Genomic DNA, 16,749 nt, shown 5'->3' on the forward strand with positions numbered 1-16,749 from the left:
AGCCAAAGACATTTAGATAATACATTATGCTCTGTGAACGTTTTAGCCTGATGGCATTCAGACACCACAAAACTTTCACTGAACCTATAAATATAATGTTTTATTGTATTGCTCAAAACGTTGACAAGAGTCCATAAGAACAGCTTGCAAAAGACTTTATTTCCTGTCCGTCTCATCAAAACATGAGATTCTGTATTCATAGATTTCCTCAACTGTCCTCTTAAATCATTACTGAACACTTCTTGAACACCTGAAATTCTTTTCTGTTGTAATTTTGACCTTCACAGAGATTTAGCTCAGAAATATCTTAAAACTAATTTAGTGCCATGAGATGAAATTGTCACTGAGTTGATGAATAATCTCTCTCTTTTCCCTCTCTCTCTGTCTCTCTTTGTCTATCTCTATCTCTCTCAATCTCTCGCCGTCACGCTGTCTCTCTCGCTCTCTCTCTTCTTTCTCACTCTCTCTCTCTTTGTCTATCTCTCTCCCTCTCTTGCTCAGTCATGCTCTCTCTCTCTCTCTCTCTCTCTGTCCAATCATAAAAAAGTAGGAGATAATAATTAGAAATACAGATTTAACATTGTGGATGTCGTGGGTCAGAATATATGTGGTAACATGACTAAATAACAAATAGAAATACCTTGAATGTCATGTGTGTGATGCTGAAATTAGAGACAGAATTAACAAATGTAGTTTTTGAGCATGTTTTAATTCAATTCAAGTTTATTTGTATAGCACTTTTAACAACTGACATTGTCTCAAAGCAGCTTTACAGAACAAAAACACAGAACAAAAGGTTAATATAAAGAATAATATAAAGATTAATATAATGCAAAATTCAAGATCAATATTAGATAGATTTTATTAAGTGTTTACACTGAAAATGACAATGAATTTTAATGCAAATGACTTCATTTCAAATGATATATTAAACCCATTAGTTCTTAAAGATGTTCATGAACGTTTCAGGGAAAACCCGTTTTTTTTTGACGTGCTGATGAAGATGGAATGTGGTCCATTATCATGTCGCCTGTTCTGTTGGTGTTAACTCCTGCTCAGGCCTGCTTTCACACGGCAACTTCACCTCTCGCATACCTGCTAATTAAACACACAACAACAAAAAAACGTCACTTCTCCGTTATGTTGTTTGTTCATGTATCTCTTCCTCCCTTCATTCTGACTAGAGACTTGATTAGAAAAGATAGATGGCCCAGTGCATCTGTCTTTTATTTTTTGTAAAAAGTGATAATAAAATAAGAGAATAGTTAAAAATAAAAGTCATGAAGATGTAAGGAAGATGTATGAGGAAAAGGGGTCCTTGTATAGTACATTTGGTTCTTAATATCTTTAAAAAGCAGTAGTACAACCACATATTAAGAAACCTGGTCTCGATCACACTGTGCTAGCTATCTTCAGCTATCTAATTTACAACTGAAATCTTTTTTGGATGAACACGACATCCTGGAGGGTTCCAATCGGTTTTAATAACATTGTACAGCACAGAGTTAGCTTTGTTAAGGGTTTTTAATGACATCCTCATTGCATCTGATGCTGGTGACTTTGTGATCCTCGTCCTGCTAGACTTAACTGCTGCTTTTGACACAGTCGACCGCCACATTCTAATATCTCATCTAGATCAACTTGTGGGTCTTCGTGGCCCTGTTTTAGAGTGGTTTCGGTCCTATTTAACAAACAGAACTTTTTTTTGTGGGTCTTGCTGGTATTGAATCCTACATTGCTCCTTTATCCTATGGGGTTCCACAGGGCTCGATTCTAGGGCCATTAATTTATTAATTTATTTGCTTCTTCTGGGATTTATACTCAGACACCATGGGATCTCCTTCCATTGCTATGCAGACGACACCCAGATCTATATACCGGTAAAGCCGGTAAAGGGTTTCTCTTTTGCACATCTTCATGCATGTCTTGATGACAATAAAGCTTGGATGGCGTTGAACTTCCTACAAATTAATGATAACAAGATATAGGTGATGTTGTTTGGACCACATGGCTCCTACATGTCGCCCCCTTCTGATCGGTCCCTTGGCATCACATGTTAGACCAGAGGTGTCAAACTCAATTGCACATGGGGCCAAAACTCAAAGCACACTTTAAGGCTGAAAAGGATAAACATTTATTGAACGCGCTAAAACTAAATGTTTTTTGAACATAAATATGAATAAAAACAGAAAGGCATATTATTCCAGAATAAATAAATGTAAACTTTATATAACTTAAAATACTTTGCTCTCTACCAAAATATCCCTTGTCAAAATTATAGTTACAAATATGAACATTATAGTTACAAATATGAACATTATAGTTACAAATATGAACATTATAGTTACAAATATGAACATTATAGTTACAAATATGAACATGCCGCAAAAAAATTATGCTTTTCCGCAAAAGTAAAAATAACAAATCAAAACATTCAATTTTCTTTGCTCTTGTGCCATTTTATAAAAAATAAACTTAAACTTTAAATATCTTTAAATATTTTGCTCTTCATAAACATATCTCCTGTCAAAATCATACAAATTCAAAATATGAGCATGGTCCAAAAAACCCTGGAAATATAAATACAATTTGTGCTTTTAAGGCAAAAAAATAATAATAAGACACACAGGTTTACCGGCAATGTCAATAAACACATACTCAGCCTCCCATCGGTTTTAAAAGGCTCTGTTTTCAGAATCAACTTTTCTTTTCTCCATTGTTAGGGGCTAGCTTTGTCTTTACAATAGGGTTGTATACAGCAACAGATGCTTGACTTTATTGACATGGGAATGTTCCCGGGTAACTATATCATTTGGCAAGGCAGCTGTTGCACTGCATTATGGGATCTGTAGTTTGTGTGTTATCAGCGCTTCATATCGCCGGGCCATTAATAACAATAATAATAGATCTATATAAAATGATCTCGCGGGCTGAATATAATTGCACGCCGGGCCGGATGTGGCCAAGTCTAGTTTCTTTCATCTAAGGAGATTGGTAAAAATAAGGCCTCTGGTACCCAGGCGAAAAATGAGATGGCAATCCATGCCTTTGTTATGCCATGCCATCCTGGCTTGATTATTGTAAAGTTCTTTTATTTATTTTTTTAATCTTTAAATGGCCTCACCCCATCGTACATCACTGAACTGCTTCACCCCTACATTCCTGCCTGCTCGCTCAGGTCAGCTGATCATATGCTACCTGACACCCGGAAATCAAAGAGGAAGCTCTATGAGGGGACCGTGCCTTCTCTGTTGCTGCCCCTAGGCTATGGAACAACTTGCCTCCGCACATTAGACAGGCAAACGCTGAGAGAATGCACTGTTCATTCAGAAGGGTGTCAGTGGTAAAACATATACTTCCAAGTGTTAATGTGCTAACTGTGTGTGTGTGAGTCTGAGAGAGAGAGAGATTTTCTTACCCAGAATGCCCTGTTCCTCCAGCTCTTGCTCTATCCTGTGTAAACGGTTGTACTTGTTCATCCTCCCACCTCCAGTCAGCCCACCCAGCTTAATGAAGGATACACCCAGACCTACAGCCTACACACACATGCACGCACACGAACAAACACACACACACACACACTGTGAGTTTATTTACAAGCAATGCAAATGCTGACAAAACCTTAAATTAGAGATAATGTCTGAGATATTTCCTCACCACATCTATCATGGAGTCATCACCAATCTCCTCACAGCTCATGGCTAGAATGGTCTCCTCCTCTTCAAACACAAACACAATATATATATATATATATATATATATATATATATATATATATATATATATATATATATATATATATATATATAAGGAAGATAACTTCAAATAAATAAACCCAAACTTTGGTGTCATATTATTAATATCAATGTTTTGGATAAAATTTGATCGCAAAATTTGAGGGCAAAATTTCCAGAAAGCTTTGCTGCACATTGTGTCATATTAAACTAATGCCATGACTGAAATGAAATTGTCACTGAGTTAATGAATAGTCTCTCTCTGTCTCTCTCTCTCTCTCTCTCTCAGTCTCTCTTTATCTCTCTTTATCTCTCTCTCTCTCTCTCTCTCAATCTCTCTTTATCGTTCTCTCTCTCTCCCTCAATCTCTCTTTATCTCTCTCTTCTCTCTCTCCTCATTCTCTCTCTCCCTCTCTGTTCTCTCTCAATCTCTCTTTATCTCTCTCTCTCTCTCTCTCTCTCTCTCTCTCTCAATCTCTCTTTATCTCTCTTCTCTCTCTCTCCTCATTCTCTCTCTCCCCCTCTCTCTCTCTCTCCCCCTCTCTCTTCTCTCACTCTTTTTCTTTTTTGTTCTCTCAATCTCTTACTAAAAATGTAAAATTCTGGTTTTCTGTAAAATTCTGCTCGAAAGGTTTTGCTCATACACCCGAGACAATTGTGTACCTCTAGTTCATAACTTAGAGTTTTAAGTCAGATTGAATTGAACCCTGGTGTGTTTCTCTTTCATTGTGATACAGGGTTTATTTTGAGTGTGTGTGTGTGTGTGTGTGTGTAAGAGTTTTATTGTAGCCAGTAGTCACATACATGTATATGTCCTCTGTGTGACACATTAAGATGAAGGTCTTTGTGTAATGCACTCAATAACTCTCTCTCTCTTTCTCTCTCTCTCTCTCTGATGTCCTTCATATGCTTTTCAATGAGCTAATGTCTATTAAAGGATCTTCTCTTTCTCTAAATGTCTCTTTCTCTCACTGTCTCGCTCCCAGTGCAGTGGCCATGAGAGTTATTCATCCAGTGGATATGCAAGTCATGTGTGTTTAGCTCAGTAAATGTGGGCTGTTTAACAGCTGCCGTTGAGTGTGTATACGTGTGCACATTGTGTGTGTCGCTTTTGGTCGCTCTTTATATTAAACAGGGAGTCAAATCTGATTCTTTTTTAAATCTATTATCTATTTTATAGCTATTATGCATTTCATCTGGCATGTTTTCATTCACAGTAAAGATGCCTACGTCCCATTTTATTTCCTTTTCATTTCAATGCTGTTAGCAGAGCTCCTAGATTCCACTTATACAGTTATTATTTTTGTTGATTCTAATTCTTTTCTATTATAAAATGTAAAGATAAGAGTAGCCTGGGGTAAACCTCAGTGGCCCTGATGAGGCAGTCACTAAATAAACGCATTGTGTACTGCCACACATTAATAAACAGTTTTTTTCTGTCAAGGCCAACATCTTCTCACTCATGCAGTGTTGTAATGCAGTTAGTAGCTCTTCTACATGATCAGAGAAATGTTAAAAAAACAAACAAACAAGAAAACAGATGCATGGAGTTTGCTGTGATTTGAAAACAAAAATAATGGCTACCTGTTTGCTCTGTGACAGCATGGATTAGGTCAGTAAGGGTCATCTCGCTTCTGTGCCTAAGCGTGACCCATGTGACTCCTGGGGGACGGGGCTTGAACGCTGGGCCTGTACAGGGCCTGTAAGCTGCATCTGCAATTAAGTAACAAGACTGGCCAATACGAGAGCTCAGCTTCTGCCACTGTTCCACATCCTGTACAGAAAAAAGAACAGAGTTGCCAGATTGTATTTTTTTAAGAGACTTATACATTATCATGTCATCTTAACTCTAGGTTGCTAGATATTGATAATTAAAAAGAAAAAAGTCAGACTGAAACCACAAACTTCGACTTTTTCTTTCCATTATGGAGTGCGGGAAGTGTTTTCTGACCCTAATCTTAGGTTGCCAAAGTACGCCATATTACACCCATTCCTTCTCATAGCGTATCTGGTGATATTCTTGCTACAAAGCATTTGAGAACCCAGATACAATCTACCAGTGTGTATAGATGATTCAGAGAGGGAAAGTGAAGCTGCTTTCTTACCTCTTTCCTGAAGGCGTCAACAAGGGCAACGATAGCTGGATATTTACTGATCAAACCCACAAACATTTCCACCAGCTCATCTGGAGACTTCAGAGTCCCTACCATCACTTCATACTTTCCTTTGGACTGTGGAACACAAATTAGATGTTTTATTGAGTTAATCAGAGATTTGGTCATATGAAATACATTTAAAAACCATAGAAAACCTTAGAAACCAGAAGTGCAATCATTCATACTGGAATGTGACAAAGTAATTGCCTACTTTTTTGGATCATTTTATGCAAATTAGATGCAAACTAGATTTGTAAAGTTCGTCGCGACAAACATTGATGTTGGCTTTGACGGTGCAAGTATTCGGCAAATGCCGGTGATTTTTGGAGGCGAGTGGACATAAGGGTCAGTGTTACTTTTGGAGGCAAGTGGACAGAAAGATAGGGTGCCAAAACATATGGAGGCAAGTGGAGACGGGCATGTGACATCATCCAAATACTCTTGAGGAAGTTCCTCACATTGTGCTGAGTGTTTTGATGTGTCATATGTCCATGTTGTGCTAATTATTGATTTTCACGTGACATCACGTGACGATACGTGACGTGACCAGAATACACGTGAGGCAGTTCCCCTCATTGTGCTGAGTGTTTTGATATGTCACATGTCCATGTGCGAATTTTTGATTTTGCTTATTTTGGGGGCGGGGCTGCATGTGACGTCACATGGTGTTGAGTGACATCATCAGAATACACGTGAGGAAGCTCCCTTCATTGTTCTGAGTGTTTTGATATGTCACATGTCCATGTTGTAAAAGGTTTTTTGATTTTGCATATTTTGGGGCGGGGCTGTGGCACAACCAAAAGGTCAGTCGGTACACCAATTTAAAAGTTTGTTCAGAGTCTCACCCTAAAGGAGCTGGCCGAGTTTGGTGTAGATAGTTCGAAAGCTTGCCGAGTTATAAACCTCCAAAGTTTATAATGGGAGTCTATGGGAAAAAAGGCCAATTTGAGACCCGGTACCGGAAGTACCAGTACTTGGATCGCTTAGAAAAGACATAGCAACAAACTTCAGACCAGCGTCTACAACATATCTGAATTTGGTGCATGTGGCTCAAAAGCCCTAGGAGGAGTTACTCTCATCTCATCTCTCTCATTTTCTACCGCTTATCCGAACTACCTCGGGTCACGGGGAGCCTGTGCCTATCTCAGGCGTCATCGGGCATCAAGGCAGGATACACCCTGGACGGAGTGCCAACCCATCACAGGGCACACACACACACACTCTCATTCACTCACACACACACACACACACTACAGACAATTTTCCAGAGATGCCAGTCAACCTACCATGCATGTCTTTGGACCGGGGGAGGAAACCAGAGTACCCGGAGGAAACCCCCGAGACACGGGGAGAACATGCAAACTCCACACACACAAGGTGGAGGCGGGAATCGAACCCCGACCCTGGAGGTGTGAGGCGAACGTGCTAACCACTAAGCCACCGTGCCCCCTAGGAGGAGTTACTATTTATAAATTTTTTGTCTATTTCTATTTGTCTGTTTTTTTTACTATAGAACACAACACTGTATTATAACAAGCACATGAATTAATCTGTGATTTGAATGATCACTTGCTCTGTTGTCAGTGATGCTGTTTCATTAATCAACACTTTTGTGATTCCAGAATATTTGAGTGTTAAGTTAAAGCTGCATCTCGTTTCTAGATGTTTCAGCTCAAAATATCAGCCCACTGCATTTTATATACTTCTTGTTGCCAGTAATTTTAAGAAAGGGTGTGTTTGAATTCAGTGACCCTTCAGCAGCAGAGCTTCATCACAAATGCTTTACTCAGTAATAATGATGTAAAACTTGCTGACATTTACGTAGCAGTTGAGAGACTCGGTGACTGGTCTGCATTTTCCTTTTATTTCTCAATAACCATTCCTCTCTGTTTTTAACTGAGGTTGAACTTTGACCTTGTGTCCACTTACATAGTCCATGAGTACATGAGCGGCGCAGTTTATCACCAGCCGGAGCTCCGTGCCGATCGGCAGGCCCAGGTTTGTGCACGCCTCCATTAACAGATCGAGAGCTTGTTCTGGGCGTTCCAGCCCGAGCTGAATAGCGCCACCTTCTGAAAGCCCCACTGACACAGACTGAGAATAAAAAGAGAGGAAGAGAGAGAAACAGTGAGAGAGATTGATATTATTCTGATATAACACTGCAATCCATTGATATTCAGTTCATTTATTCATGCCTGGATTTTCTTTAAGCTTTTTTTTATAGGACTTTTACTGAAAACTCACCTCTGACTTCCCCGCTGTAGCTAACCTCCTTATCTCTCTCTGCACATCACGGCACATCCTGATGATCTGGGCACGTTTAAATACATAAATACAGTCTGCGGTACAGCATTTAATGTTTCCTTGAAGTATTTACACACACTATTTACATATTCATGGGTTTCACGAGTGGAAGCAAAGTTTAAGGTCAAACTCAGGATTGCCATGAATCTTGGCCGATTATTATTCATTCATTCATCTTCTACCGCTTATCTGAACTATCTCGGGTCACGGGGAGCCTGTGCCTATCTCAGGCATCATCGGGCATCAAGGCAGGATACACCCTGGACGGAGTGCCAACCCATCACAGGGCACACACACACTCTCATTCACTCACGCAATCACACACTACGGACAATTTTCCAGAGATGCCAATCAACCTACCATGCATGTCTTTGGACCGGGGGAGGAAACCGGAGTACCCGGAGGAAACCCCCAAGGCACGGGGAGAACATGCAAACTCCACACACACAAGGTGGAGGCGGGAATCGAACCCCGACCCTAGAGGTGTGAGGCGAACGTGCTAACCACTAAGCCACCATGCTCCCGCCGATTATTATTATTATTATTATGATGATGACTGAATTGGTTGCGAAGGATCACTTTATTTTAGTTTAATCCACTCTAATGAGTCAATTAATCAAAAAACAAGGGAACAAGTTAAATAACTACAACTGAAAATATAATAAAACATATTAAAGCTAAAAAAAGAAAACACTCAAAAAGGTAATACAAACTTAACTAAAAAAATGAACTAATAAAATCAAAACTAATAATGGAGGTGTGTGTGTGTGTGTGTGTGTGTGTGTGTGTGTGTACCTCTCTGGTTCTGTGTGGTACAGTAGGCAGCAGGATAACCTCCTCTAGCAGGTTGAGCTTTCCAGCTGACGCTTTCCCACAGCTCAACACGGACACGAGCGGCATGGGCAGGAACACTCTTCCAGCCTGAGAAAGATCAACAGATAAGAGAAGAAGAAAATACAATCACAGCAAAGGTGTGGAGATAAAGAGCATAAGAGAAACAGGGAGTAAGGTGGAAGTAGGAATGTATAAACAATCAGCATTTTTATGCTAAACTAATCCCACATCGAGCACCTAGAGTTTTCTCTCCTTTGGTTTTGTATGTTGATTAAAACCTTGCTAATAATTCTGTAAATGTATATTTGTGTCTGTCTATATATGTGTGTGTGTGTGTGTGTGTGTGTGTTAACCTGATGGTCTCTAAGAGTGAGGATGTGTTTGTATAGGGGGGTAGTTGTGAGGCTCGCTGCAGATTTGGCTACTGCCATAGACAGAGTACCGACTGCCATCGCCCCTGGCAACATTGGCTCCGGTTTCTCAGGAGGAGGGAGCGGCTTCTCTGATGCGCTGCCTTTCTTACCTGCAAATACAAGTCATATTATACAGTAATAAAAGTCATAACATCCATAAAAACAGTAGTACATCCACATTAATACTGCAGCATCAACAGCAACACAACAGCATTAACACCAATGCTAGAGCAACAGTACAACAGCATTAACACCAATGCTAGAGCACCAACACAGCAGCATTAACACCAATGCTAGTGCAACAGTACAACAGCATTAACACCAATGGTAGAGCAACAGTACAACAGCATTAACACCAATGGTAGACCACCAACACAACAGCATTAAAAATATGCTAGAGCACCAACACAGCAGCATTAAAATAAATGCTAAAGCACCAACACAACAGCATTAACACCAGTGCTAGGGCAACAACACAACAGCATTAACACCAGTGCTAGGGCAACAACACAACAGCATTAACACCAGTGCTAGGGCAACAACACAACAGCATTAACACCAACAGTAGACCACCAACACAACAGCATTACAAAAATGCTAGAGCACCAACACAGCAGCATTAAAATAAATGCTAGAGCACCAACACAGCAGCATTAAAATAAATGCTAAAGCACCAACACAACAGCATTAACACCAGTGCTAGGGCAACAACACAACAGCATTAACACCAGTGCTAGGGCAACAACACAACAGCATTAACACAAGTGCTAGGGCAACAACACAACAGCATTAACACAAGTGGAAGAGCACCAACACAACAGCATTACCACCAATGCTAGAGCATCAACAACAATACAACAGCATTACCACCAATGCTAGTGCACCAACACAGCAGCATTAACACCAGTGCTAGCGCACCAACACAACAGCATTAACACCAATGCTAGAGCACTAACACAACAGCATTAACACCAATGCTAGAACACCAGTACGGCAGCATTAAGACCAATACTAGAGCATCAACTAAACTGCATTAACACCAATGCTAGAGCATCAACAACAATACAACAGCATTAACACCAATGCTCCAGGATTTTAGTTACTAGATACAAGAGTTTTTTAATATAATCTTCACTCTACCTTTCTGTGCCTCCTTCTTGCCTTTGCTTGAATCCGGTGCTTGAGCGGTGTTGGTGTCAGATGTTGTTGTTTCTTCTTCCTCAGCTTTCTTTTCTCTGTTACGGCGATCTTGGTCTTCAAGGTAACGAGCCATGTAGAAATCGCTGCAACACACACACATACGTACACAATTTAGGATGGTTATTACTCACACACTTTCTGTGCATGTCCACGTGTGTGTCTACCTGAGTTGTTGGTCCAGGTGTATTTGGTGGGTGGGGTTAGATCCATGCATCATGGGGCTCAGCTGATCTCTGATCCACTCCAACGCTACCTCTACAGATGCTTGATGGTTACCATTGGCAACCGCATTCCATGCCCCAGTGACATCTCCATCCACACAAGAAACCACTGCATTACAGACTAACTAAATTACACAGAATAACAGAGAGTTAAGAGATGCAAAAATAAGGTTCTCTGACCACCATCAAGAACATATTGTTATCTGAGTGTTCCATCTCACTGCTGTCTCACTCGTCACTACCACTCAACAGAGCATATTATCTTCTCTCTCTGTGTTTATACCTCATGTGACACACAGCAGTTTATTTTACTGGTTTCTTTCTGAAATGTCATTCTGTTCCAAATAAACGCACCAGATTCAGATCATAGAAACAAACAAACATGAGTTAAGTCAGGTCTTAATAATAATGCACCAGTACAACACCAATGCTTGAGCACCAGTACAGCAGCATTAACACCAATGCTTGACCACAAGCATATACAACAATAGAACAACAGCATAAAGCGAATGTTTTTTCTGTTTCACTGAACGCTTCATGAGCTGGACCAGGTGTGTTTGGAGTACAGAAGGCTTGAAACTTGTACATGTCAATGGGAATGTTAATAGTTTTTTAAAGCAGAAAAAACATTTGCTTTATCATATTCTTTTTCTAAGACATGTGAAAACACCTCCACAGATAAATCTCATCACTCATCTCGCTGATTTTCAGCCTACCTTCTCTTCATTCCTGACGATGCAGTAAACCTCCACCTGCAATGCTGCTTCTCCCCTGGCATCATACACCTCTCTGCCCACTACTGCACTGATCACAGGTGTGTGTGAGAGGCTAGAAAAGTAGTTTGCCTGACAAAAAGAATAAACACAGATCAGTCCAAATGAAGTAAGGATTTTTAAACAAGGCCTTGTATAGCCTAGAACATTCATGTCCAAAGTCCGGCCCGGGTGGCAATTGCGGCTTGAGTTGAAATTTCCATTTGCCCGCAGCCTCTGGCATAAAATAAATAATGTGTGGCCCATCAGCACTGTTTTATATACTTTACCAGAAGAAAATGCTGAGCTTGTTTGGCTCGACATACTTGTGCAAGAAAACATTCTCGGTTATGAACTTTAACAAGAGCCATGCGAGGACAAGACTAAGTGACTCTCACCTGCGTGACATCTTGCGCATCAAAACCACTTTCTTTGAGCCAGACCTGGCCTATTTACTACAGTTGAGATCTCATTATCACCCATCACATTAGTGCAGGCAAGTTATTTGTTTAGCCACCTGAGGTGAATAAATTCTAAAATCTCTGTGAATTTATTTTTATGTGATGATCAAAACCACAGTTTTTAATATGCATCTTTTCATCTTTATAATCTGTCTAAAATTCATTTTGTTTTTGAAAAGTGAAAGCTTTTTTCAATAAAAAAAAATCATTAAATAGTTCATTTGGGTTTAATATTAATGTTTCAAAGAATGTCAAAGGCTGAATAGTCGGCCCCCACACATTTTCACCTCACCAAATCTGGCCCTCTTTGCAAAAAGTTTGGACACCCCTGGCCTAGAACAACAAATGGAAGAAGATTGTTTTGTCTTCGAAATGTCCATGATAAGAGCCAACAGAAATACTGTAGGAAGACTAAAAGCAGTGTGTTTATCCATGAAATACCAGACATTATATACATTAACAGATCTGTATAAAGGAAAAATCTGGAAACTACAACAACTACAGAAAAGGTTTGGGACACGTTACTGGTGCTAAAGGAGGATTTACAGGTATAAACACCACAGAGCTTTTTTGTCATTGTGTTTGTTTAAGAACTGATAAAAATGCATTTAATTAGGTTTAACTGTAACTAGATAACAAAGTTGGGTTAACAATAATTGAATGAAAAAAGTTTCCATCAGTCCATTACTAGGCAATTTAATGACCTGCAATTATTTTAATTAGATTTCATTATAATTATAATGTCTTATTTATTGCATGACTTAATTAGATAAGGCTAATATATTTCCATACCAGATATCCATAAACATCATTCGGCTTCGACAAAAACATCTGATTTAAAACAGTTTCTAGTTTCTCCGGCACTCCGTTTGCTCTGTAAAACTCCGCTGCTTTGTTCTTTAAGTCATAAAAGTCTTTATCCACCTTTGATATTTTGCTATTACAGCTTATAAAGCCTTTAAACGACATTGTGCTGCTGTTTCTAAGTTCGGTTCACAACAACTCTGTGTAAGAAGCGTCGATTGTTTACGTACTATGGTTGCTAGGCAACGTTCCATGTAACATCGCGAGATTTCGGCTCCGTCTCAGCGTTACTGTAACATCGCGAGACTTAACGAGGGTCCACCAGAACGCTGTATACTGGTGTACTAAATGGTCCAAATATTATAGCGACCTCGGATACAATCTGGCGAAAAGATGATAAACTTTTAATTGTTTGGAGCAAGTATAACCTTTTTTAATTGAATTACACTTTGGCTTATGCAATGGTGAGTTCCAATAGCTCTCAGCCTACATCTTTAGTCCATGCAATGTCATTTGTAAGGGCACCAGCAACCCTGTGTTATTCAACAACACTTTAATTAGGCTGTTTAATTAATGTTTGTGCACGTTGTTTCCATGGCAACGCACCCGGTCTAATGGCTCCTGATTGGTTTCGATGAATTCATCCTAATGAATGTGTTCAAATATTTTACAACAAAAACTCGTCGCGTGTCGTTTAAATAAAACAAAGGTTACATTTCAGTTCAAATAAACCTTGAGTTGATAAATAAATTTCCATTATTATTATTATTATTATTATTATTATTATTATTATTATTATTATTATTATTATGTATAACATTTGTTTATTTCTTTTCCCAAGTTGTATATAAATACACAGGCTGTTTAAGTAAGTAGTCAGGAGACTTTTAATTAAAAAGAAAATAAAAAATTGGATGTATAAACTAGAAACTGAGGAAGACCGAGTAAAGAATAAAACAGGGCGTCAAATTTTGGGATCATTTCTAGTCTGTTTACAAAACTATGAAAATTTACTATATGAAGCTGAATAGATTGTTTATTCATTCGGTTCGCAGCAAATGTTAGAAAAAAAACGAATAAACTATAACATTACTGCAATATATATTAATTAAAGCACGAAAACAAAAATAAATAGATTCAACATAATTGTTTACATGCAAAGGACATAAAAGGAAATTAAATAATTATAAATAAAAACATATGCACTGAAGGACAATTTCGAATAATAATAATAATAATAATAAGAAGAAGAAGAAGAAGAAGAAGAAGAAGAAGAAGAAGAAGAAGAAGAAGAAGAAATAATAATAATAATAATAATAATAATAATAATAATAATAATAATAATATGCAAAGATAGACTTACATAGACTTTCAAATTAAAAAGGAAAAATCTACTTCTGAATGAATAGAACAAAAATAAAAGAATTATAAAAGAAATAATAAGAAATAAAAGAAATAGTTACAGCCCACACTGTGTAGACAGCCTACAAGCATTATAGCTACAATTAGTTATTTTCATTAGTCCTGTAACCAATAAATCTTTTATTTATTATTAGTATACTGATTTTTCTCAATGATAATTCGTTAGCTCGGGCATCAACTGACAGCGTTATTACAGGTCACGTGATTTCACGTTTGTACGCATTATGTCTCCCTTCCTTAATAAGACTTTAGTACAGAATGTCGCTCCACGGCTTTAGGCTACGATCAACAGTCCTGTTGTGTTCATGTTGACATTGTGAGGATGCAATCAGATACAATCTCTCTCTCTCTCTCTCTCTCTCTCTCTCTCTCTCTCTCTCTCTCTCTCTCTCTCTCTCTCTCTCTCTCGCTCTCCACACATACACACTGGCGCTTGGTTTTATTTATCTGAATAATTAAATGAACATTTCTTTGGATTTTAGACCACTGGCTAAAAAACGGCCGAGAAAGTGCAAAATCGTGTTATTTTTTTGACTACATTCTCTTCAAAGAAAAGAAAACATAATTTCAGACCTGACGCAAAACACAGATTTAGCAACCTCGAGTCTGTCCAATTTGTCCTAACTCAGATTAAAAAAAAAACTACAATGAAGGACGGGCGAATATCCATATTAACGGAAGGCACGTATGAATGAATGAATTGAGGAATGAATTGATGAATAAATGAATGAATGAATTGATGAATGAATAAATGAGCGAATGGATTTTTTAATTCATAAATAATTAATTAATTCATGTTTTTTAAATAGGTTTTTTTTTTATCTCCCCATATAGATATAGATCTGTTTTAATAGCCTATTAGACTTCGGGATATTTATTTATTTTTGAACAAGTCACATGTCAGGACCCCAAAATTTACGTGTCCATGTTTTTATCCCAACACTCTGATATTAAAGACCCCTGCGATCCAAAGACTTTTATAGTTTTAATTCCATGAGACGCTGATGAAGTAAGGCCCAGTATTTTATTTTACTTTAATAAAACACCCATCTCTCAACAATTTAATATTATTTTATAAACTGTATAATATGTAATAACAGATGGTTTTCTATTTTAAAAAATATTAAATAATTAATATGAATAAATAAATAATATTTTGTACATTTTAGAAATAATAAAATATGAAATATATATATTTTTTATAATGATTTATTTTATTATTCACTCAGGGTTTATTTACCTGTTTTTATTGCACAGTAAAAGTGTTATTTTTGTTATTAATGCTATGGAAATTTCGGGCATATTTGATATCTGGAATAACTGAATATGCTTGTGAATATCTAGTGATAAATAAACAAATAAAGCTCTAGTCTATGGAGTCCCCAAGATTTCCCTTTTTTTTCAGTGTACTATTTTCTCCACTTGTGCCAGATTAAAATACTGAACTCGCTGTAATTTGACTACAACTATCAGTGTAACTACAGAAATAAAATAGCAGTTTATTTATTAACTTATTTAAACAGGATGGGCTGTAATAAGAATAATCCAAAAACAAGTGTGCAGTATTTAATAATATTGTGGAACAATATGCATTCACATTTCCTGAGGTGTAATTATTATTTCAACATTTATTTACAAGTGAATCTATTTTAATATTTGTTTCCTCTTGGTTCTGCAGCTGTACGCGCATCTTTAACTCTCACATTAACGAAACATAAGTTAAAATTCGTTTAGAGAAAGCCGAGTTGCTCAGATTTAATCTCCCGGGGATCACGGGGAGGTCACGCGCACCGGGCCAGAAAGTTACCTAGCGGGCGTGACGTCATGCCAACGCACATGCTTATTGGAGCGCATGCCAACGTTACTCTGCACTTATAATAAGATCGGACAAAACAGACCAAAGATAATCTTCACGGCGCAAACAAGTGAAATAAATGATATTACGCGCAGGGTTTTACGCTTTTAAACACAGGGCGCCGTGGAGAAGGAAAACACACACATACAGACGCATGGAGTATATTTTAATCCTTCTTATATATTGCAGATGTAACATTTAATTTTAATAAGAATGATTTGATAGTTAATTTAGTTTGTATTTTTTTCTACGCATTTTGGGGAGCTGGCTTTTTTATTATTATTATTATTTAGAAAAGTTGAAGGACATCAAGGATCACCAAGCTGCTGCGCCTTCGTGACGCATCTGCAAACTCTCCGAGATGGAGACGAGCTGAAACACAGGCGCCACCGTCCGGTCATGACTGTAAATCATCTGAAATATAGGAAATTGATTGATCTAAAGGATGCTTTTATAGTTTACTTTTTTAAAATAATTCTATCAGTGATAGTGTAAGAATGAAACTAGACCATGCTTAGCACATAGCTGTAAGCAATTAGTTAATAAAACAAATGACACGGTTAACTTAGATTTTCTGGAGAATTGTCGGGGAT

General features: G+C 38.0%; 1 protein-coding gene across 1 annotated transcript; it reads right to left on the minus strand.

Annotated features, from left to right (window-relative positions):
- Positions 1-931: 931 nt before the first annotated feature.
- eno4 (enolase 4) lies at positions 932-13,044 on the minus strand. The gene is made up of 13 exons (XM_060879764.1): positions 12,868-13,044; positions 11,579-11,707; positions 10,806-10,987; positions 10,582-10,724; positions 9,382-9,551; positions 8,990-9,115; positions 8,135-8,200; positions 7,820-7,984; positions 5,840-5,965; positions 5,319-5,508; positions 3,658-3,719; positions 3,419-3,536; positions 932-1,098 (listed from the first exon to the last, which is right to left on the minus strand). The coding sequence occupies exons 1-13, from the start codon at positions 13,042-13,044 to the stop codon at positions 1,022-1,024; spliced, it is 1,731 nt and encodes a 576-aa protein (XP_060735747.1). The 3' UTR covers positions 932-1,021.
- Positions 13,045-16,749: the final 3,705 nt, after the last annotated feature.

This window comes from Tachysurus vachellii, chromosome 10 (assembly GCF_030014155.1).
Source record: "Tachysurus vachellii isolate PV-2020 chromosome 10, HZAU_Pvac_v1, whole genome shotgun sequence".
Lineage (NCBI taxonomy): Eukaryota > Metazoa > Chordata > Actinopteri > Siluriformes > Bagridae > Tachysurus > Tachysurus vachellii.

Bases quoted from the DNA above. Each gene is read 5' to 3' on its own strand.
- eno4 (XM_060879764.1), bottom strand. From the start codon at position 13,044: ATGTCGTTTAAAGGCTTTATAAGCTGTAATAGCAAAATATCAAAGGTG. The intron at 5,966-7,819 runs GTAAGTGGACAC...TGTGTTCCACAG, and splicing joins CTCATGTACTCATGGACTAT to TCCAAAGGAAAGTATGAAGT. The intron at 5,509-5,839 runs GTAAGAAAGCAG...TTTTCTGTACAG, and splicing joins TTGACGCCTTCAGGAAAGAG to GATGTGGAACAGTGGCAGAA.